Source organism: Eleutherodactylus coqui, chromosome 8 (assembly GCF_035609145.1).
Source record: "Eleutherodactylus coqui strain aEleCoq1 chromosome 8, aEleCoq1.hap1, whole genome shotgun sequence".
NCBI classification, from domain to species: domain Eukaryota; kingdom Metazoa; phylum Chordata; class Amphibia; order Anura; family Eleutherodactylidae; genus Eleutherodactylus; species Eleutherodactylus coqui.
The window spans coordinates 200745693-200770723 of NC_089844.1; the positions used below are offsets into that span (position 1 = coordinate 200745693).

Genomic DNA, 25031 nt, shown 5'->3' on the forward strand with positions numbered 1-25031 from the left:
TACTCGCTGTACTCCGAGCACTGGAGCCAGGAGAAGGAGTAAAAAAGCTATACGGTGCAAATCGCACGCAGCATCAGACAGCTAGTGCGTGTATTAATGATGAAGGTAATCTCCACTACAGACCTAATCAGGTGTGGGGGTCATTAAGGTGCCGAAAGCCCGACAGCGCTGTTACCTCCTCGCACCCAGCCTAGACTTTAAGCAATGACCCGTACACAAATTGGCTGCCATTTACCTGCCAGAAGACGTATTCCTTCACTGCTATAAATCATGAAATGTCTTTATTTTTGGAACGGGGTAAATACAGAAGAAAAGGTGATAAGAAGTCATGGGGCAGTAATAGTATTCTTTAGGATGTCTGTCCATGTGCAATGCGGGCAGAGACTGGGAATGGAAGGGAGACAGTCAGCAGGTCATTGACTCAGACCTTGAAGCGGAAGGTCAGGTCGGTGTCAGACATCTCCCTCTTATAACAGGCATCAAGTAATTCATTGTGAGCCACAGTGAGATGGTTCTTCCAGTCGCCGCAAATTCCTAGAAAGGCAGAAGTGCAGGATTTAGTGACCATAAGTAACACGCTATCAGTAGTTAATAGTAACGCGGAAATAGACGGTACCTTTCCTCATGAAAGGAGAGACCTCGTGGTCCATAACATGGGTCGGGATGGAGCTGTAGTTGGCCATGTGGTTTTCCTTCATGGTCTTGAAGGTTGTACGCTGGTGGATCTTCTCCAGAACATCCTCAGGTAGATACTTCCCCATGTACTTCATCACCTTCCAGATCTCACGTTTTGAGTCCTGTACCAAGCAGATGGAGAAGTTTAGAAAACCGCCTCAACCCCTCATCCAAGGGTACGTCAAGGGTAAGAAAGTTGCACAGAATTTGTAGAGTATCATTAAAGGAGCTGTACAAGAATTTCAAGTTATTCCCTATCCACAGGGCAAAGTGTAACTTGCTGATCGATGGGTCTCATGTCCCCCATCCTCCTCAGTGCGATGTTACTGCACCCCCCAGTAAGGAAGAGACTGAATGAAGCGCTGGTCATATAAGTATACCAGTGATACATTCACTTCTCGCTCGGGTATTTCCATCAGCCCCATTGAAGTAAATGGAGTACTGACCGCACATGAGCAGCCAATGCTGCATTCAGAGTGACGTCACTGCGGGGAGAGAAGCGATCCCCATAAGGACAGGAGAGCAGGACATGGGAGTCCTGTTCTCAAGATTGGCGGGGGTCTCAGAGGTGAGACCCCCATTAATCAGTTATTCCCTATCATGTGGTTAGTGGATAACTTGAAATTCTCTTCTGCGCAGTAACGACCCCAGTTGGGACTAGTTGAACAGCGAGCGTCTTCTTCTTGTTGAACTGAGCTAAATGATCTGGCTCAGCAAAAAGCGAAAAAAACTGTCATCATTGCAGGTTATGTGGGCTTAGAGCGGCATCTATGGGTGTGTGGCACCGCTCCATGAAGTCCTACTCCCCCCCCCCCCATCGTTTACTTACAGGAGCCGGCTCGTTAGCGGCCGGCCCATCACTACTAACAGGGACTGTGCAATTCTATGAAACCAAAGGTTACTCGGTGACTAAATGTACCTTCATACTGCGCAGCAGGGGTGCTATAACATTGCTGCTTCCTGGGTCACTGTACTGACCGCAGGAGACGGGAGAGAGGAGACATGTTAAACTCTACATAGAGCGCTCAGCATCAAGCAACAGACAGCGCAACGCATGTGGGATTGTTAGGCTGAAGCCTGTATTGGGTGGCGGCTGGGCACTTTAGTAAGCAGAATCAAAGAAGGGGCACTATAAGCAGATGGGGCCACAGAGGGGACACTAGTAGTAACTGGGGCCACAGTGGGGACAACTAGGAATTAGGGCCATAGATGGGGCAATATTACAAATTTGGGCATTAATAGGAAGCTGGGCCTTAGAAGGGACACTACTAGGAAGCAGGGCCACAGAGGGGACATTATGGGGAATTGGTAAAGTCATCTTGGTATTCTGGGTCGGATGGAGAAGAAAAGGGAAAGTGAACAACTCCAGTCAGAGAGGACATAACCTGTTATCATTAGAGGTAACGGTACTGTAATTACTGATATGGTCTGCAGAGAGCCTGTCTAGAGCGGATATCTACCATTATATAGCGGCAATATTGGTCTTTATATAGTACTAGCGTACCCGTCGCGCGTTGCTGCGAAGACAGACAGACATACATACATTCGTTTTTATATATCTAGACTAGCGTACCCGTCGCGCGTTGCTGCGAAGACAGACAGACATACATACATTCGTTTTTATATATCTAGATGACGGCAGCAGCGACCACTGAGGTTTTGTAGGCCGCTGCTTCCCCCTTGCAGGCTGAATAAAATAGCCGTTGTGTGGAACATCCAATTTATCCGGCTGCTGTGGCTTCTTGGGAAGATAGCCTAGTACATGTTTGCCCACTTCCAACTCCAATGGAGACTGACTGTAAATGGCTGGCGTGCTCTAGTATTTATGGTTCCAAGCTGTACGTGTCATTGCATACAGTCTGTCTATCTATCTATCTATCTATCTATCTATCTATCTATCTATCTATCTATCTATCTATCTATCTATCTATCTATCTATCTATCTATCAGGGTTATTGCATACAGTCTATCTATCTATCTATCTATCTATCTATAACATACAATTTATCCGGCTGCTGTGGCTTCTTAGGAAGATATCCTAGTACTTGTTTACCCACTTCCAACTCCAATGGTAATTGGCTGGCGTGCTCTAGTGGTTCCAAGCTGTACGTGTCATAATAGAGCCTTAATGACATCACAATGCAGCTTATGAGAACATGTTGGGGCATGTTCGCGCGTTGCTGCGAAGACAGACATACATACATACTACGTTTTTATATATCTAGATGACGGCAGCAGCGACCACTGAGGTTTACCGCTGGGGTATGTCACTCTTATTACTAATGGGGGGAGTGTCACTATTATTACTGCTGTGGGATGTCACTATTATCGCTGGGGTGAAGGTGTCACTATTACCGCTGGGGTATGTGTACATGTGGCAGAAATGGGCAGGGCTCTTTCAGAATAGACCGGGTGCAGATTTTGACTGCTTTTTAGATGCGGAAATGCTGCAGAATTTTCCACAGAAATCTCCGCTGAGCACATTCTGCAGTATTTCCGCGTCCAAAAAGCAGTCAGAATCTGCACCCGGTCTATTCTGAAACAGCCTTGTCCTTTTTAGAACGACGGGGGTAAAATCATACGTTGTGATAAGCCCCGCCCCCTGACGTGTTGGCACTTTGCGATACATAAGTGGGTTTTGGGTTGTAGTTTGGGCACTCGGTCCCTAAAAGGTTCGCCATCACTGGCCTAGTACATGTTTGCCCACTTCCAACTTCAATGGAGACTGACTGTAAATGGCTGGCGTGCTCTAGTATTTATGGTTTCAAGCTGTACGTGTCATTGCATACAGTCTATCTATCTATCTATCTATCTATCTATCTATCTATCTGGGTTATTGCATACAGTCTACTATCTATCTATCTATCTATCTATCTATCTATCTATCTATCTATCTATCTATGACATCAGGAAATGAGAGAATTAGATTTTGTAGGCCGCTGCTTCCCCCTTGCGGGCTGAATAAAATAGCCGTTGGGTGGAACATACAATTTATCCGGCTGCTGTGGCTTCTTAGGAAGATATCCTAGTACTTGTTTACCCACTTCCAACTCCAATGGTAATTGGCTGGCGTGCTCTAGTGGTTCCAAGCTGTACGTGTCATAATAGAGCCTTAATGACATCACAATGCAGCTTTATAGAACATGTTGGGGCATGTTCAAGGGCGTCCGATGTTGATGACATCAGTGATGACATCACAATAGCAGGTGGCTTACTTATTCGATCTACGTGGGGGGGGGGCGTAACTTTCGACGACGCTCGCGCGCCATTTATCGTAGGATATTTGTACTATGCCTATAATCTTCCCAGGAGTGTACTTAACAACTTCCCAAAGTTTCATGGCGATCGGATGAATGGTGTAGTAGCGCATAAAGGACAAACACGCACGCACGCACGCACGCACGCACGCAGACAGACATACATTCAATTTTATATATATAGATGACGGCAGCAGCGACCACTGAGGTTTACCGCTGGGGTATGTCACTCTTATTACTAATGGGGGGAGTGTCACTATTATTACTGCTGTGGGATGTCACTATTATCGCTGGGGTGAAGGTGTCACTATTACCGCTGGGGTATGTGTACATGTGGCAGAAATGGGCAGGGCTCTTTCAGAATAGACCGGGTGCAGATTTTGACTGCTTTTTAGATGCGGAAATGCTGCAGAATTTTCCACAGAAATCTCCGCTGAGCACATTCTGCAGTATTTCCGCGTCCAAAAAGCAGTCAGAATCTGCACCCGGTCTATTCTGAAACAGCCTTGTCCTTTTTAGAACGACGGGGGTAAAATCATACGTTGTGATAAGCCCCGCCCCCTGACGTGTTGGCACTTTGCGATACATAAGTGGGTTTTGGGTTGTAGTTTGGGCACTCGGTCCCTAAAAGGTTCGCCATCACTGGCCTAGTACATGTTTGCCCACTTCCAACTTCAATGGAGACTGACTGTAAATGGCTGGCGTGCTCTAGTATTTATGGTTTCAAGCTGTACGTGTCATTGCATACAGTCTATCTATCTATCTGGGTTATTGCATACAGTCTACTATCTATCTATCTATCTATCTATCTATGACATCAGGAAATGAGAGAATTAGATTTTGTAGGCCGCTGCTTCCCCCTTGCGGGCTGAATAAAATAGCCGTTGGGTGGAACATACAATTTATCCGGCTGCTGTGGCTTCTTAGGAAGATATCCTAGTACTTGTTTACCCACTTCCAACTCCAATGGTAATTGGCTGGCGTGCTCTAGTGGTTCCAAGCTGTACGTGTCATAATAGAGCCTTAATGACATCACAATGCAGCTTTATAGAACATGTTGGGGCATGTTCAAGGGCGTCCGATGTTGATGACATCAGTGATGACATCACAATAGCAGGTGGCTTACTTATTCGATCTACGTGGGGGGGGGGCGTAACTTTCGACGACGCTCGCGCGCCATTTATCGTAGGATATTTGTACTATGCCTATAATCTTCCCAGGAGTGTACTTAACAACTTCCCAAAGTTTCATGGCGATCGGATGAATGGTGTAGTAGCGCATAAAGGACAAACACGCACGCACGCACGCAGACAGACATACATTCAATTTTATATATATAGATGACGGCAGCAGCGACCACTGAGGTTTTGTTGGCCGCTGCTTCCCCCTTGCAGGCTGAATAAAATAGCCGTTGTGTGGAACATCCAATTTATCCGGCTGCTGTGGCTTCTTGGGAAGATAGCCTAGTACATGTTTGCCCACTTCCAACTCCAATGGAGACTGACTGTAAATGGCTGGCGTGCTCTAGTATTTATGGTTCCAAGCTGTACGTGTCATTGCATACAGTCTGTCTATCTATCTATCTATCTATCTATCTATCTATCTATCTGGGTTATTGCATACAGTCTATCTATCTATCTATCTATCTATCTATCTATCTATCTATCTATCTATAACATACAATTTATCCGGCTGCTGTGGCTTCTTAGGAAGATATCCTAGTACTTGTTTACCCACTTCCAACTCCAATGGTAATTGGCTGGCGTGCTCTAGTGGTTCCAAGCTGTACGTGTCATAATAGAGCCTTAATGACATCACAATGCAGCTTATGAGAACATGTTGGGGCATGTTCGCGCGTTGCTGCGAAGACAGACATACATACATACTACGTTTTTATATATCTAGATGACGGCAGCAGCGACCACTGAGGTTTACCGCTGGGGTATGTCACTCTTATTACTAATGGGGGGAGTGTCACTATTATTACTGCTGTGGGATGTCACTATTATCGCTGGGGTGAAGGTGTCACTATTACCGCTGGGGTATGTGTACATGTGGCAGAAATGGGCAGGGCTCTTTCAGAATAGACCGGGTGCAGATTTTGACTGCTTTTTAGATGCGGAAATGCTGCAGAATTTTCCACAGAAATCTCCGCTGAGCACATTCTGCAGTATTTCCGCGTCCAAAAAGCAGTCAGAATCTGCACCCGGTCTATTCTGAAACAGCCTTGTCCTTTTTAGAACGACGGGGGTAAAATCATACGTTGTGATAAGCCCCGCCCCCTGACGTGTTGGCACTTTGCGATACATAAGTGGGTTTTGGGTTGTAGTTTGGGCACTCGGTCCCTAAAAGGTTCGCCATCACTGGCCTAGTACATGTTTGCCCACTTCCAACTTCAATGGAGACTGACTGTAAATGGCTGGCGTGCTCTAGTATTTATGGTTTCAAGCTGTACGTGTCATTGCATACAGTCTATCTATCTATCTATCTATCTATCTGGGTTATTGCATACAGTCTACTATCTATCTATCTATCTATCTATGACATCAGGAAATGAGAGAATTAGATTTTGTAGGCCGCTGCTTCCCCCTTGCGGGCTGAATAAAATAGCCGTTGGGTGGAACATACAATTTATCCGGCTGCTGTGGCTTCTTAGGAAGATATCCTAGTACTTGTTTACCCACTTCCAACTCCAATGGTAATTGGCTGGCGTGCTCTAGTGGTTCCAAGCTGTACGTGTCATAATAGAGCCTTAATGACATCACAATGCAGCTTTATAGAACATGTTGGGGCATGTTCAAGGGCGTCCGATGTTGATGACATCAGTGATGACATCACAATAGCAGGTGGCTTACTTATTCGATCTACGTGGGGGGGGGGCGTAACTTTCGACGACGCTCGCGCGCCATTTATCGTAGGATATTTGTACTATGCCTATAATCTTCCCAGGAGTGTACTTAACAACTTCCCAAAGTTTCATGGCGATCGGATGAATGGTGTAGTAGCGCATAAAGGACAAACACGCACGCACGCACGCACGCACGCACGCAGACAGACATACATTCAATTTTATATATATAGATGACGGCAGCAGCGACCACTGAGGTTTACCGCTGGGGTATGTCACTCTTATTACTAATGGGGGGAGTGTCACTATTATTACTGCTGTGGGATGTCACTATTATCGCTGGGGTGAAGGTGTCACTATTACCGCTGGGGTATGTGTACATGTGGCAGAAATGGGCAGGGCTCTTTCAGAATAGACCGGGTGCAGATTTTGACTGCTTTTTAGATGCGGAAATGCTGCAGAATTTTCCACAGAAATCTCCGCTGAGCACATTCTGCAGTATTTCCGCGTCCAAAAAGCAGTCAGAATCTGCACCCGGTCTATTCTGAAACAGCCTTGTCCTTTTTAGAACGACGGGGGTAAAATCATACGTTGTGATAAGCCCCGCCCCCTGACGTGTTGGCACTTATCTATCTATAACATACAATTTATCCGGCTGCTGTGGCTTCTTAGGAAGATATCCTAGTACTTGTTTACCCACTTCCAACTCCAATGGTAATTGGCTGGCGTGCTCTAGTGGTTCCAAGCTGTACGTGTCATAATAGAGCCTTAATGACATCACAATGCAGCTTATGAGAACATGTTGGGGCATGTTCGCGCGTTGCTGCGAAGACAGACATACATACATACTACGTTTTTATATATCTAGATGACGGCAGCAGCGACCACTGAGGTTTACCGCTGGGGTATGTCACTCTTATTACTAATGGGGGGAGTGTCACTATTATTACTGCTGTGGGATGTCACTATTATCGCTGGGGTGAAGGTGTCACTATTACCGCTGGGGTATGTGTACATGTGGCAGAAATGGGCAGGGCTCTTTCAGAATAGACCGGGTGCAGATTTTGACTGCTTTTTAGATGCGGAAATGCTGCAGAATTTTCCACAGAAATCTCCGCTGAGCACATTCTGCAGTATTTCCGCGTCCAAAAAGCAGTCAGAATCTGCACCCGGTCTATTCTGAAACAGCCTTGTCCTTTTTAGAACGACGGGGGTAAAATCATACGTTGTGATAAGCCCCGCCCCCTGACGTGTTGGCACTTTGCGATACATAAGTGGGTTTTGGGTTGTAGTTTGGGCACTCGGTCCCTAAAAGGTTCGCCATCACTGGCCTAGTACATGTTTGCCCACTTCCAACTTCAATGGAGACTGACTGTAAATGGCTGGCGTGCTCTAGTATTTATGGTTTCAAGCTGTACGTGTCATTGCATACAGTCTATCTATCTATCTATCTATCTATCTGGGTTATTGCATACAGTCTACTATCTATCTATCTATCTATCTATGACATCAGGAAATGAGAGAATTAGATTTTGTAGGCCGCTGCTTCCCCCTTGCGGGCTGAATAAAATAGCCGTTGGGTGGAACATACAATTTATCCGGCTGCTGTGGCTTCTTAGGAAGATATCCTAGTACTTGTTTACCCACTTCCAACTCCAATGGTAATTGGCTGGCGTGCTCTAGTGGTTCCAAGCTGTACGTGTCATAATAGAGCCTTAATGACATCACAATGCAGCTTTATAGAACATGTTGGGGCATGTTCAAGGGCGTCCGATGTTGATGACATCAGTGATGACATCACAATAGCAGGTGGCTTACTTATTCGATCTACGTGGGGGGGGGGCGTAACTTTCGACGACGCTCGCGCGCCATTTATCGTAGGATATTTGTACTATGCCTATAATCTTCCCAGGAGTGTACTTAACAACTTCCCAAAGTTTCATGGCGATCGGATGAATGGTGTAGTAGCGCATAAAGGACAAACACGCACGCACGCACGCACGCACGCACGCAGACAGACATACATTCAATTTTATATATATAGATGACGGCAGCAGCGACCACTGAGGTTTACCGCTGGGGTATGTCACTCTTATTACTAATGGGGGGAGTGTCACTATTATTACTGCTGTGGGATGTCACTATTATCGCTGGGGTGAAGGTGTCACTATTACCGCTGGGGTATGTGTACATGTGGCAGAAATGGGCAGGGCTCTTTCAGAATAGACCGGGTGCAGATTTTGACTGCTTTTTAGATGCGGAAATGCTGCAGAATTTTCCACAGAAATCTCCGCTGAGCACATTCTGCAGTATTTCCGCGTCCAAAAAGCAGTCAGAATCTGCACCCGGTCTATTCTGAAACAGCCTTGTCCTTTTTAGAACGACGGGGGTAAAATCATACGTTGTGATAAGCCCCGCCCCCTGACGTGTTGGCACTTTGCGATACATAAGTGGGTTTTGGGTTGTAGTTTGGGCACTCGGTCCCTAAAAGGTTCGCCATCACTGGCCTAGTACATGTTTGCCCACTTCCAACTTCAATGGAGACTGACTGTAAATGGCTGGCGTGCTCTAGTATTTATGGTTTCAAGCTGTACGTGTCATTGCATACAGTCTATCTATCTATCTATCTATCTATCTGGGTTATTGCATACAGTCTACTATCTATCTATCTATCTATCTATGACATCAGGAAATGAGAGAATTAGATTTTGTAGGCCGCTGCTTCCCCCTTGCGGGCTGAATAAAATAGCCGTTGGGTGGAACATACAATTTATCCGGCTGCTGTGGCTTCTTAGGAAGATATCCTAGTACTTGTTTACCCACTTCCAACTCCAATGGTAATTGGCTGGCGTGCTCTAGTGGTTCCAAGCTGTACGTGTCATAATAGAGCCTTAATGACATCACAATGCAGCTTTATAGAACATGTTGGGGCATGTTCAAGGGCGTCCGATGTTGATGACATCAGTGATGACATCACAATAGCAGGTGGCTTACTTATTCGATCTACGTGGGGGGGGGCGTAACTTTCGACGACGCTCGCGCGCCATTTATCGTAGGATATTTGTACTATGCCTATAATCTTCCCAGGAGTGTACTTAACAACTTCCCAAAGTTTCATGGCGATCGGATGAATGGTGTAGTAGCGCATAAAGGACAAACACGCACGCACGCACGCACGCACGCACGCACGCACGCAGACAGACATACATTCAATTTTATATATATAGATGACGGCAGCAGCGACCACTGAGGTTTACCGCTGGGGTATGTCACTCTTATTACTAATGGGGGGAGTGTCACTATTATTACTGCTGTGGGATGTCACTATTATCGCTGGGGTGAAGGTGTCACTATTACCGCTGGGGTATGTGTACATGTGGCAGAAATGGGCAGGGCTCTTTCAGAATAGACCGGGTGCAGATTTTGACTGCTTTTTAGATGCGGAAATGCTGCAGAATTTTCCACAGAAATCTCCGCTGAGCACATTCTGCAGTATTTCCGCGTCCAAAAAGCAGTCAGAATCTGCACCCGGTCTATTCTGAAACAGCCTTGTCCTTTTTAGAACGACGGGGGTAAAATCATACGTTGTGATAAGCCCCGCCCCCTGACGTGTTGGCACTTTGCGATACATAAGTGGGTTTTGGGTTGTAGTTTGGGCACTCGGTCCCTAAAAGGTTCGCCATCACTGGCCTAGTACATGTTTGCCCACTTCCAACTTCAATGGAGACTGACTGTAAATGGCTGGCGTGCTCTAGTATTTATGGTTTCAAGCTGTACGTGTCATTGCATACAGTCTATCTATCTATCTGGGTTATTGCATACAGTCTACTATCTATCTATCTATCTATCTATGACATCAGGAAATGAGAGAATTAGATTTTGTAGGCCGCTGCTTCCCCCTTGCGGGCTGAATAAAATAGCCGTTGGGTGGAACATACAATTTATCCGGCTGCTGTGGCTTCTTAGGAAGATATCCTAGTACTTGTTTACCCACTTCCAACTCCAATGGTAATTGGCTGGCGTGCTCTAGTGGTTCCAAGCTGTACGTGTCATAATAGAGCCTTAATGACATCACAATGCAGCTTTATAGAACATGTTGGGGCATGTTCAAGGGCGTCCGATGTTGATGACATCAGTGATGACATCACAATAGCAGGTGGCTTACTTATTCGATCTACGTGGGGGGGGGGCGTAACTTTCGACGACGCTCGCGCGCCATTTATCGTAGGATATTTGTACTATGCCTATAATCTTCCCAGGAGTGTACTTAACAACTTCCCAAAGTTTCATGGCGATCGGATGAATGGTGTAGTAGCGCATAAAGGACAAACACGCACGCACGCACGCACGCACGCACGCACGCAGACAGACATACATTCAATTTTATATATATAGATGACGGCAGCAGCGACCACTGAGGTTTACCGCTGGGGTATGTCACTCTTATTACTAATGGGGGGAGTGTCACTATTATTACTGCTGTGGGATGTCACTATTATCGCTGGGGTGAAGGTGTCACTATTACCGCTGGGGTATGTGTACATGTGGCAGAAATGGGCAGGGCTCTTTCAGAATAGACCGGGTGCAGATTTTGACTGCTTTTTAGATGCGGAAATGCTGCAGAATTTTCCACAGAAATCTCCGCTGAGCACATTCTGCAGTATTTCCGCGTCCAAAAAGCAGTCAGAATCTGCACCCGGTCTATTCTGAAACAGCCTTGTCCTTTTTAGAACGACGGGGGTAAAATCATACGTTGTGATAAGCCCCGCCCCCTGACGTGTTGGCACTTTGCGATACATAAGTGGGTTTTGGGTTGTAGTTTGGGCACTCGGTCCCTAAAAGGTTCGCCATCACTGGCCTAGTACATGTTTGCCCACTTCCAACTTCAATGGAGACTGACTGTAAATGGCTGGCGTGCTCTAGTATTTATGGTTTCAAGCTGTACGTGTCATTGCATACAGTCTATCTATCTATCTGGGTTATTGCATACAGTCTACTATCTATCTATCTATCTATCTATGACATCAGGAAATGAGAGAATTAGATTTTGTAGGCCGCTGCTTCCCCCTTGCGGGCTGAATAAAATAGCCGTTGGGTGGAACATACAATTTATCCGGCTGCTGTGGCTTCTTAGGAAGATATCCTAGTACTTGTTTACCCACTTCCAACTCCAATGGTAATTGGCTGGCGTGCTCTAGTGGTTCCAAGCTGTACGTGTCATAATAGAGCCTTAATGACATCACAATGCAGCTTTATAGAACATGTTGGGGCATGTTCAAGGGCGTCCGATGTTGATGACATCAGTGATGACATCACAATAGCAGGTGGCTTACTTATTCGATCTACGTGGGGGGGGGGCGTAACTTTCGACGACGCTCGCGCGCCATTTATCGTAGGATATTTGTACTATGCCTATAATCTTCCCAGGAGTGTACTTAACAACTTCCCAAAGTTTCATGGCGATCGGATGAATGGTGTAGTAGCGCATAAAGGACAAACACGCACGCACGCACGCACGCACGCACGCAGACAGACATACATTCAATTTTATATATATAGATGACGGCAGCAGCGACCACTGAGGTTTACCGCTGGGGTATGTCACTCTTATTACTAATGGGGGGAGTGTCACTATTATTACTGCTGTGGGATGTCACTATTATCGCTGGGGTGAAGGTGTCACTATTACCGCTGGGGTATGTGTACATGTGGCAGAAATGGGCAGGGCTCTTTCAGAATAGACCGGGTGCAGATTTTGACTGCTTTTTAGATGCGGAAATGCTGCAGAATTTTCCACAGAAATCTCCGCTGAGCACATTCTGCAGTATTTCCGCGTCCAAAAAGCAGTCAGAATCTGCACCCGGTCTATTCTGAAACAGCCTTGTCCTTTTTAGAACGACGGGGGTAAAATCATACGTTGTGATAAGCCCCGCCCCCTGACGTGTTGGCACTTTGCGATACATAAGTGGGTTTTGGGTTGTAGTTTGGGCACTCGGTCCCTAAAAGGTTCGCCATCACTGGCCTAGTACATGTTTGCCCACTTCCAACTTCAATGGAGACTGACTGTAAATGGCTGGCGTGCTCTAGTATTTATGGTTTCAAGCTGTACGTGTCATTGCATACAGTCTATCTATCTATCTGGGTTATTGCATACAGTCTACTATCTATCTATCTATCTATCTATCTATGACATCAGGAAATGAGAGAATTAGATTTTGTAGGCCGCTGCTTCCCCCTTGCGGGCTGAATAAAATAGCCGTTGGGTGGAACATACAATTTATCCGGCTGCTGTGGCTTCTTAGGAAGATATCCTAGTACTTGTTTACCCACTTCCAACTCCAATGGTAATTGGCTGGCGTGCTCTAGTGGTTCCAAGCTGTACGTGTCATAATAGAGCCTTAATGACATCACAATGCAGCTTTATAGAACATGTTGGGGCATGTTCAAGGGCGTCCGATGTTGATGACATCAGTGATGACATCACAATAGCAGGTGGCTTACTTATTCGATCTACGTGGGGGGGGGGCGTAACTTTCGACGACGCTCGCGCGCCATTTATCGTAGGATATTTGTACTATGCCTATAATCTTCCCAGGAGTGTACTTAACAACTTCCCAAAGTTTCATGGCGATCGGATGAATGGTGTAGTAGCGCATAAAGGACAAACACGCACGCACGCACGCACGCACGCACGCAGACAGACATACATTCAATTTTATATATATAGATGACGGCAGCAGCGACCACTGAGGTTTACCGCTGGGGTATGTCACTCTTATTACTAATGGGGGGAGTGTCACTATTATTACTGCTGTGGGATGTCACTATTATCGCTGGGGTGAAGGTGTCACTATTACCGCTGGGGTATGTGTACATGTGGCAGAAATGGGCAGGGCTCTTTCAGAATAGACCGGGTGCAGATTTTGACTGCTTTTTAGATGCGGAAATGCTGCAGAATTTTCCACAGAAATCTCCGCTGAGCACATTCTGCAGTATTTCCGCGTCCAAAAAGCAGTCAGAATCTGCACCCGGTCTATTCTGAAACAGCCTTGTCCTTTTTAGAACGACGGGGGTAAAATCATACGTTGTGATAAGCCCCGCCCCCTGACGTGTTGGCACTTTGCGATACATAAGTGGGTTTTGGGTTGTAGTTTGGGCACTCGGTCCCTAAAAGGTTCGCCATCACTGGCCTAGTACATGTTTGCCCACTTCCAACTTCAATGGAGACTGACTGTAAATGGCTGGCGTGCTCTAGTATTTATGGTTTCAAGCTGTACGTGTCATTGCATACAGTCTATCTATCTATCTGGGTTATTGCATACAGTCTACTATCTATCTATCTATCTATCTATCTATGACATCAGGAAATGAGAGAATTAGATTTTGTAGGCCGCTGCTTCCCCCTTGCGGGCTGAATAAAATAGCCGTTGGGTGGAACATACAATTTATCCGGCTGCTGTGGCTTCTTAGGAAGATATCCTAGTACTTGTTTACCCACTTCCAACTCCAATGGTAATTGGCTGGCGTGCTCTAGTGGTTCCAAGCTGTACGTGTCATAATAGAGCCTTAATGACATCACAATGCAGCTTTATAGAACATGTTGGGGCATGTTCAAGGGCGTCCGATGTTGATGACATCAGTGATGACATCACAATAGCAGGTGGCTTACTTATTCGATCTACGTGGGGGGGGGGCGTAACTTTCGACGACGCTCGCGCGCCATTTATCGTAGGATATTTGTACTATGCCTATAATCTTCCCAGGAGTGTACTTAACAACTTCCCAAAGTTTCATGGCGATCGGATGAATGGTGTAGTAGCGCATAAAGGACAAACACGCACGCACGCACGCACGCACGCACGCACGCAGACAGACATACATTCAATTTTATATATATAGATTTTTCTCAGTAACAGTATGGCGGTATTATTTGGCTCTTATATAGTTTCACTATTAGCAGTACTGATCTTTGCAGTGGTCTTACTTTAGTAACACTATGGTGGTATTAGTTACTATATGGTGATACTATGTGATCATGGTGGGTCCTTTTTTTCTTGTTTAGAGGTTGGTATGTAGATATCTTGGTTCTGTTATCGTATCTATGGAATGAGCTTGGTTCTGGTATTGTCTCTGTAGTAAATATCAGATTATTATAGAACTTTAGACTCCTTGGGGGTCCACAGTTTCCAGACAGGCCAAGACCCTTGGTAACCGTAATCGGCCCCTGGTGTGCACAATATAGCTACTGATTTGGCTAACCCCCGTCTGTCTAATATAAAGTGAACATTATCTTGGTCATTTCCAGGGTGCTCTGCACTCGGATCTAATCCACAATGGATACCTAGGATGAGTAAATATCTATTGCTACCTCTAACAGGTCCTCGTAGAACAGGTCGAGGACGTCCTTCTGCTGTCTGATCTTCCACCAGCACTTCACATGGTCACTCCATGGCCCAAAGGCAACTATGGGAGAAAGGACAAGTATGAGCATGGACAGGACATCTAGAAGGTGCCTGCTGAGGGTCGTAATTCTATAACAGCGGGGGTCTCACAGGCTGCAGACCACCGGTTTAGTAACTGGTATGTGTTTGGTAGAGGAAGCATTTCCTTGCACCAGAGAAGGCTGCAGTCCAGTTCCCCTACTGCAGACCCCTATAGGAGTTAACCCTTATGCTACCAGCATAATGAGAGGATACATTACTTGTACCTGTTCCTTTTAGGATCTTCTAGATATTCTTCAAGCGTCCCCGGATCTGGGTGCACATAGGACATGCGATAAAAGTGATAATATGACACAAATACATCCTTAGGGTTTCGAGCCACGTAAATTATCTGCAGGGAGAAAAGGCGACAAGAAGTTACTGATTCTGCCATGAAAGGAGGGCGAACTAGAGATAGAGATGTGATCGGCCTGATGAGGGAACACATTGAGTTATGAACCAGGCTCTACGCAAGAGAGATGGCCCTGGGTATAGGAGCAGGGGGTGATCAGGGTCTACAGAAGGGGAGAAAGCTATTGAACGTGTATGACCACCTTAACTCCTTGACACTAAATGGCATACATATACGCCCAGCAGCGGCGGGGTTTGTATGGATGGTGAGCCGATCCTGCTCCATACACAGCGAGGGCCAACTACCTCTGACACCATCCACAACAACTGCAAGCAGCAGTCACACCACTTTTGACAGCGGAATTCAAATGACCCAATCGGCATTAGGGGTCCCGAATGGCCCCGCAGTGATGGGATTGTGCAACACTCCAGAGGGGTGACCCTGGGCACCTGGCTAACGTGAAGACCTGGGAAGGTTAAGTGCTGACGTGTCACTCGCCATGCTCTGGTCCCAGAGGGATGACATGCTGCCAAGGCCAGTGTAGATTGCATGCCAGGCTTCAACACTCCTTTGGCTGGGAGTGCCAATAAAGGGGATGATAGTGGTGTGTGTGGGTGTTGTAGTAGATATCACTTGTGATGCAACCGTTCCCACATACCATTATTCTATGCGGCGGAGTAATAAACACAGAGAAAGATATAGATATATAACCTCGAGTCCTTAGGAACAGTTAAGGCCCAGTATAACTTTTACCTGAAAAAAGACTTGAACAGGTATTACAGGTACAAGTCACTTGACGTACTGACAGGCTATAGCTCAGAGGTAGGGAGGATACACAGGATCAATACAGTCCAGAGGAGGAGGGGGGGGGGTAAGGAGTCCCCCCACAGACTCTTTGGCAGGCAGTTACTCCAGAAAAGGCTTAGCCTAGATACACCCCACATACGCATGGGTGTCACAATCAAGCACCTCTGTGCGGTGATCCTAGAGTCGGATGGCCGCATAGAAAAACACCTGTATTGTGAATGGGTACCTGCTTTTTTTTTTTTTAAGAAGTTGGGGTCGGTTCTCTCTCCTCACATCAACACTACATGGTGAACATAATAAACATTTAAATACTAATAAATAAAAAAAGGCAAAATTGCACTTCTATTGGTCATCCCATCTCCAAGTAGAAACTTAATGAAGTGATCAAAAAGTCGTATGAACTCCAAAATGGTATCAATAGAATCTGCAGTTCATCCCACAAAAAAAAATAAAAAAATAAAATTATATATGTATAAATTTGGTATCGTCGTAATCCTACTGACCCATGGAATAAAGTTATCATGTAATTTTTGCCGCTGTGTGTACACTGTAAAAACAATTCCCTCCCACCAAAGATATTGAAATAGTGTCTTCTTCCATTTTACACCATATATAAATGTTTACATTAATGTGAATGATACATTAAAAATAGTAGAATTGAAAAATATAACTTGCCCCACAAAAATAAGCCCTCAGACAGCCACATTGTTGGAAAAATAAGAGTTAAGATTTTTTGTAAGTTGGAGAAGCAAAAAACAAAACAAAACAGTGCCTTTAAGGCACAGGTATCAAACACAAGGACCGCTGCCTCATTTTATGTGGCTCGCGGCGTGCCGACAGACGCTCACCACTGTAGTGATTACCAGCTGGGGTGCTGTAGCTCCCCACTGGAAATCACGTTGGCAGCGCTGATTCTGGCGCACACTCTGACGTCAGTGTGCAGGCAGGATCCTCCTCCCCTGAGTCCTCTGCTCCTCAGTTCCGCAGGAGAGGACTCAGGGAGGAAGTGTGCCAGGCTACACGCTGACGTCAGTGTGCATCCAGGCTCAGCGCGAGCAGAGGAGGAGCGGTGCTGACAGCAAGGAGGAAGTATATGGGTTGGGGTTAATATTGTTATGGGGTTAATATTACTGACGGGGATTTATTACTATGGGGGGTTACTATTACTGTGGGGGTACCCTGTTACTACTGGGGCTACTATGAGAGTCACTATGACTACTGCGACCACTATAGGGGGGAGAGGGAGGTGAGTGTGTCACCATTAGGGCTCGTTCACGAGGGCGTAATAGTGTTTCGGTCGTACAAATACACTGCGTATTTCCACAATAGAGAAAAAAAAAACACGCAGATGGGCCCACTGAAATGGTGCGCAAATAAGCAGTGAATACACAGGTTTCCTGCGCATTCACCATGTATTTGCGCGGCCCATTCACTTTAATGGCCTATTGCGGTACGTAGTATGTAACATAATAGGTCATGCTTTGTGAAAATCTATATTCATGTGAATGACTCATTGAAATCAATGGCTTCTATTCACTGCATATTTTGTACGCAAATACGCTGGTGTGAACAGGACCTCACTATACTGTCTTACAATCGGCCCTTTGAAGGTCACTATAAGCCTGATGTGGCCCTCGGTGAAAAGGAGTTTGACACCCCTGCTTTAAAGGGAAAAAGAGACTGTGCAACTCTTTATATAGGCTGTTTGCAGGCAAGTAGGCAGATTAGGTTCTACAGCAAGTCCAATAGACCTGGATACATTGTAGTAGGGGGACCAAACTCTACAAGACAGATTTTGCTCAAGCAAGAAATGGACCAGACTCTTCCAATAGGCACTGCAAAAAAACAGACCAGGTTCTAAGGGAAGACAGATAGCAAAAGAATCAGGCTGTAAAGAAGGAAAGACCGACCTGTTATATGGACCAGCCTGTTATCTAGAGAGAGGTAGACCTCATCATACAAGCCTTCTATACTGATAAATCAAGAACTACAGCAAGAGTTATAGGCCAGCCATTATAGCATGGGAGGGAAAATGTAAAAGGCCTGGCTATAAGGGGAGGAAAAACGGGGATTCACACCAAAGTGAAGGAAATCAAGACTCCATATCAAACCAGACTCCAGTGAGATCAGCTGTGGTCTACAAAGAACTCACTACCTTGGACTTCTTCTACCAGAAGCTGCTTGGCAGGAGGTGCACGGGTAAATGAGTTTTAATCACGCGGGGAGAGTCCATAGCATCAAGGATCTCCGTTCCTGAGGAAGAGGTGACAAGTTGGACTTATGTATGAAGGAATGTGATGACAACATAAGACATGGACTCCTACAAGGCCGATGGTTCATTAAGGTTTTGGTGTTACCTGCTCATTTATTGGGAAATTCAAACCCCAAAAAACACTGTAAAATAACTTTATTGGCACCACTTACCTGACGACATGTCAGGCACCGCATACTCCAGAAAGGGCACCCGCTCAAATATGGCTCCACGTTGGCTTTTTGCAACATCTCCATTTTGGAGCATTAAGTCCACAACCTTGCTCACCCAAGTGGTACCTGTAAAGAGTCAACATCTATTGAGCATGGTCATGTGAAGGTCCCCGTTGTCAATGGTAATTAGAGGAGTTGTGGGAATTGACACTGTGCACGGTGCCAATAGTCATGGGTTACTGCTCTACGACTTCAGTTATTGAAAACAGTCTGTAACTTTTGTTGTTAAGTGCAGTTATGCTAGAGAGATAATTCCACACCAAGCCAGGTACGTCTCCTGCCATCAAGCACACCATGGACACAGCTCAGCCGTACTGGAGGAAACGGCTGGCATGTCACTCACCGCCAAGGGTGCTCAGCAGCTGACCAGGAGGAACCCGCCCTGCCGGCAGCCTCCTAAATAGCCCCTGCACCCGACCGAGACCAGGAAGCTTCTCTATTCTGCCTGCCCCAGTCTTCCACACCAGTGTGGAAATCACCATGTGTCAAGCAGCTTAGGCTGCCTGTCCACGGGCATTGCGGTCGCCGCAGGAAACGGTAGACGGATTACCGCTGTCAGCCTATCTGACAGCTAGGCTGACCATGGAGAATCACAACTATTCGCGAAAGCTTCAGACAGCGTGATTTGCCAGCGATTTACCGCCAGCATCACGCCCGTGGACACCAGATGCGTTTATGCAAACAAACCCATTCAAGTCAATGGGTTCTATTCACTACATATTGTACGTGCAAACACTTTGCAAATACATTCGTGTGATGCAGGCATAAGGCTGGTGGTCCATGGGCGGGTTTGGATTGTATTCCCTGTAGTGATAATTCGGCCGCAGGGAACGCAGTGAACCAGGGGCATACCTAAAGGCGTACCACGGGCCCGGGTGCAAAAGTTCAGCTTGGGCCGTCCGCCCTCCCCCCCCCCAGGCCCTTTTTCCCCCCTCCCTATACCTGAGGGCCAATGCCCACGTGCAGATTTTATTTATAAAACTGGCGCGTGGCCCCCACATGCTGTGATTTGCTGCGATTTTCTGCGGTCAGCCTATCTGTCAGATAGGCTGACAGCGGAGATCCGTCTGACAGCCCCTGCTCCCAGGTGGCAGAGATCTGCCACAGGATACCGCAACGCCCGTGGACAGGCAGCCTAAAGATGGTATTATGAAGCACTCAGGAGCGGGGCAGAGCACACAAGGGCAGGTTTATAGGGTAGGTCAGAGGTAGCGACAAGTCAGACCCGCAACAAGCCTGGTGAAGCTACAAGGACGGTGGAAGAGGAGCGGTGCCACATACCGATACCCCAGCCAGCAGTGCTACTACCTGAAGAGCAGAGACTCTGGGACTGACAAGGATAGGGACGCCCCTGTGTATAAAGTTCCTCAGTCTCACCAGATTTCGGGTATGTAGCAATCAGCAAGTCCTCTTCTCTGGCCTGGAAACACTGAACACTCTCCCAGTTTTCTGCAAAAGGCCCTAGGAGGGGCATCCCACCGACCACCTTCATCGCAGGACGATTAGCCATGGCTGTAGCCTATATAAGAGAAGAGAATGCAGCTCTGGATGTGACTAGAGCATAATTATAGAACTTGTTTAACCCTTCCTGCTGCAGCCTTTCTCCGTTCTTTGGTGTATCCCATAATGTGCTGGAAAACTCTGAAGTATTTATGTGTGAAAAGACCTAGGAAATAAAATTGTGCCATTATTGGGGGGGGTTACAAGTTTTAATTTTCTTTCTAATATTTAATAAAAAACTCCTATAAACTTGTTTTTAATGGGATTTAAACTTGCAATCTTTTGATCGCTCATACAGTATACTGCAGTACAATAGTATTGCATTATACCGCGTTCTGAAAGGGTAATCTATGAAGGTGTGCCTTGATAGATGGTCATTCATGGCATCCCTGGGGGCCTTCAGGAGGCCCTAGGCTGCCATGACAACCGATCCTAACTCTCCGATAACACTGCAGGCAGAGTGGGACGTTCAGGACCTCCAAACGCCGATTGGGGCATTTAAATGATGCAATGAGAGAGTGTGCAATGTACCAAATTGATAACGCTTTTACCTTTCAGTGAATTTGCGCACAAGCGCTTTTTTTGCGTACACAATTACGTTGCACGAACAAACAGCGCGCTCTATTTCCCTGCGCAGTAAATGAACATGTTTGGCGCACATCAAATAATTTGGCCGTTTTGCTGGCTGGAAGCGTCGGCGGTCGTTTTTCACACACAATTGCGCACGACTTGCTTGTGCAAAAAGTTCAGTAAAACCTGCAGTTGTGGCGCAAATACTCATCCGCAAAAACACGTCCGCGCGTGAATCCGGTCCGGGACCAACGCCCTGGGGGTGGGGCCCAATACATAGCCGTGGCTGCTAACACCGCGCACATTGCGGCTATGTCCGCACGGATTTGCAGAATTCGCCCTTCATCTGACGAGGCGAATCGGCACAAGATCCGGCGCTATGATTGGCATTCGGCGGACCCACAATCCCCTCCGCAGTCAATGTCCGCGGCGGATCTCGTCCCCGGCGTGTGGATGACAGTGCGAGGGGCCATGTGGTACATCCACGGCAGATCCCCTGCGTGTGAACACGGCCTAAGGCCTCTCACACGGGCGCAGTTAGCTGCGTGCCAGGAGGTATGCAGTGACATGGGTACTTGCTGCGTGCCGCCATGCCCCGTACCCAGTATTGATGGGTATGTGTGCCAACATGGAGCGCGCCATGATGTTTTGCGCAGGTATTTCTCATGCTGAGTCACAGTAAAGTCTATGGGAGATCGGTCCTGCGTATTACACCACACACTGCAGACGTAATACAGTGACCAGACGCTGGGGGGAGGGATTGCTAGTCCAGCCATGTCCTGCCCTCTTCTGCCATCTGAGGTAATATCCCCCACACTGTGGCCCCCGGGGCCCCTGCACAGACATATAGCGGGGCATGTATCACTCTCTCACGTTCTCCTTCCTTCATCCCGGCTGTCACTTTGACAGAAACTGCGTTTTCCCGCGTGAAATTTGCCGTCCTCTCATTGGCTGGCGAGAAGGAGTACTTGACAGTGATTGGCCAATCGCTGCGTGTGCCTCTGGATGATTGGACAGTAAGATTTCAGCACCCAGCTATGGCTGTCAGACTGTGCCGCGTTGTGGGACCGGGAGCAGACAGGGGGCGGCGGAGAGGTGAGTGACCGGGGAGGGTGTACGGGGGGCAGCCCGGGGGTCCACAGAGGAGCTGGGGGCGCGGGCGGGCTGTACTGTGATATCAAGTTGGCTGTCATTGAGGTCCGCCTCGGCGGACGGGGATTGTCTGAGCGAAGGAAGGTCGGCTTCAGCCCCGGCGGACGAGGGTTGTCGGGGGAAGGTCGGCTTCAGCCCCGGCGGACGAGGGTTGTCGGGGGAAGGTCGGCTTCAGCCCCGGCGGACGAGGGTTGTCGGGGGAAGGTCGGCTTCAGCCCCGGCGGACGAGGGTTGTCGGGGGAAGGTCGGCTTCAGCCCCGGCGGACGAGGGTTGTCGGGGGAAGGTCGGCCTCTGCCCCTGCGGTCGGGTGCTGTCAGGAGGAGGGGGAGGAGGTCACCTTTGCCCCGGCAGATGGGGATTTAGTTTGTGGTACCCTTCTTTAAGTAGTGTGATTGCTGGTGAGCCGCAGCGGGTACAAAGGTTGGTCCCAAGTTGCCCCTTAACCCTTTAAGGACGCCGTCCTCTTTTCCATCTTGGTTTTTCCCGCCTCCGTTATTGCCCGTTGCTGTCGCTGTTATCAGGGTGTTTTGTTGTAGTTTTCCGCGGTTCCATATAATGTACAGGAATCCTAAATGCAGTAAGATGAATAATCCGACATTCCGCCGTTTTCTCGTTTGTCTCGTTTCTACGGCACAAAAACCGCAACAAAAGTGACAGAACGTTATTTTCTGTGAGATTCTTGTTTTTCAGCCATTTAATGTTTTTGAGTTGTTCTGCCGCCGTCCTCCGACCGCTGTAACTTAGTTATTTCCCCGTCGCTGTGCGAGGGCTCATTCTGCGCGGTACGTCCTGTTGTTTGCGTTGCCGCCATCTTGGAATACATACAACTGTTTGATCGCTTCTCATTGCATTTTTACTCTCAGACGGGGGGGGGGGGGGGCATTTCTGGTGTTCTGTACTATTTTTTTCCCGGCCGTTTACCATGTGACATAAATAACGTGTTACTCTGATAGATCAGACTCTTACGGACGCGGCGATACCAGATATGGATTTTTGTTTTATTACTCAGGTTTTTATTGTAAACATGGAAAAAAATTTTTTTAAACTTATCATTTTTTTTAATAATTAGTACAACTTTTTTCAAATTTTTTCCTTTTTAGCCCCCACAGGGGACCACAGCTGGCGATGCTTTACATCATACTGCGATCGGGCATCCCCACGGGGGCGGCTTGAAAGGCATTCTGCCAAGACAGCCCTGGGGCCTTTCAGAAGACCCCCAGTTGCCATGACACCCACACTGCTCCCTGCGATCTCATCTCGGGTAGGGGGGCAATATGGGACCACTGAACACCATTGAGGGCATTTAAAGTGTAAATAGTGCCAAGCAGCCACGTGGCTGATTGCAGCTATTGCCCGCAGGTGTCCGCTGTAATAAAGATCCGGCGCCCTGCAGCGTTAAGGGGTTAAAGAGCGCTTTGCCTTGTTCCCTCAGAGCCCGGTATCTGGGTGTTTGGTCCGGCTTCGCAGAGGATTACCCGGACCGGATACAACTCTGGGAGTAAACAAGAATGCTTCCATTCATTAACAGCAAGCAAAGATCTTGAAATGGTGCAGAATTAAAGCTTTGTGTTTTGTCTTTGCTCCAGGGGTGAAGTATCCGAGGCAGGATGACGGCCGACTCCCCGGTGATGAATGGCGGGCATGCCGATCTGTGGGCATCTCATAACCAGATGGTCCTGGAACCTCCTGAAACAAATGGTCCAGAGGTCAGACATCGAGGCGCTCCGCTCTGACTGCACTATAGGCGCTTCTACACAGAAGACGGATCCCCTGCTGGCTGTAATGAGCGGCTGACAGTATAGCCGGCCGATCAGTCCTCGCTCTGCCGCTCGCGGCGCGGAGGATCACTAGTATTGGGGGGAACGGTCACTAATATTGGTGATCCTTCACCAGCAGCAGCTCTTGTCCGCAGCCGCCCCCCTAATTACACGGAGGATGTCCTGCCCACGGATAAGACCCGGTCAGCCGGTGAGCGGGCGTTCTGGATGTTCATCAGCTGATTGGGGCGCATTCAGGCGGGCGGATGATCAGGGAGATAACCTTCTGACAAATATTTGTTCCCATGTAAAAGGGTCTTACAGAATGACCCGCACATCCAAGTCTCCAAGGCATCTTGGTTCCCTACATGGGTAATAGATGCCGGGTGCTGACCACTAATGCTACGTCACAGAAGGGGAAACCTAAACCAATCACAGGTAACGGCCATATACTTACTGACTAAGGAGGCAGATTGCTGCATCCTCTCACCATGCAGGTAGCAGACTACCAGATGAGGGAGCTAATTACACCTGTGAGGGACACCGATGAGACAGCCACTCACACAGCCTCCTATATAGTGGGGGTGGCTGCTTGGTGTATACTCCCACACAGAGTAAATACAAAGTGGCAGACCATTCTGATACATGTAGTGCACCATGCAGACCAGCAACCTATTAATGACGCCATAATAGTTTGGCAGGTTGCCCTACACTTCCATCAGTGAACCACATTGGTACTGCCACGCTGGGCTCCCCCTGGAGTCTTAAAGCCGCACTGCATGTGAATGATAGATAATAAATGCAAGGCATTAGTTGGATTTTGACCAAGATACATCGGCCCACTAACCTCGTCAAGGTTCCTTGCATGTAGTGTTCCTCACAGGTGTAATTAGCTCCCTCATCTGGTAGTCTGCTACCTGCATGGTGAGAGGATGCAGCAATCTGCCCTCCTTAGGGCTTATTCAGACGACCGTATATCGACCGCGTATTCACGCAGGCCGATATACGGCGTCTCTCTCTGCAGGGGGAGGAGGCTGGAAGAGCCAGGAGCAGTGCTCTGAGCTCCCGCCCCCTCTCGGCCTCCTCTCCACCCCTCTGCACTATTTGCAATGAGAGGAGGTGGGACGGGGGCGGTGCTAATTGAACAA

General features: G+C 47.5%; 1 protein-coding gene and 1 pseudogene across 1 annotated transcript; both read right to left on the reverse strand.

The window, feature by feature from the left end:
- Positions 1 to 20417, reverse strand: part of LOC136577350 (sulfotransferase 1C2-like) — a 63029-nt pseudogene extending 42612 nt beyond the window's left edge.
- Positions 265 to 1600, reverse strand: LOC136577414 (sulfotransferase 1C4-like). The gene is made up of 3 exons (XM_066577311.1): positions 1595 to 1600; positions 617 to 797; positions 265 to 534 (listed from the first exon to the last, which is right to left on the reverse strand). Exons 1-3 carry the CDS (start codon positions 1598 to 1600, stop codon positions 422 to 424), a joined length of 300 nt encoding a protein of 99 aa, XP_066433408.1. The 3' UTR covers positions 265 to 421.
- Positions 20418 to 25031: the final 4614 nt, after the last annotated feature.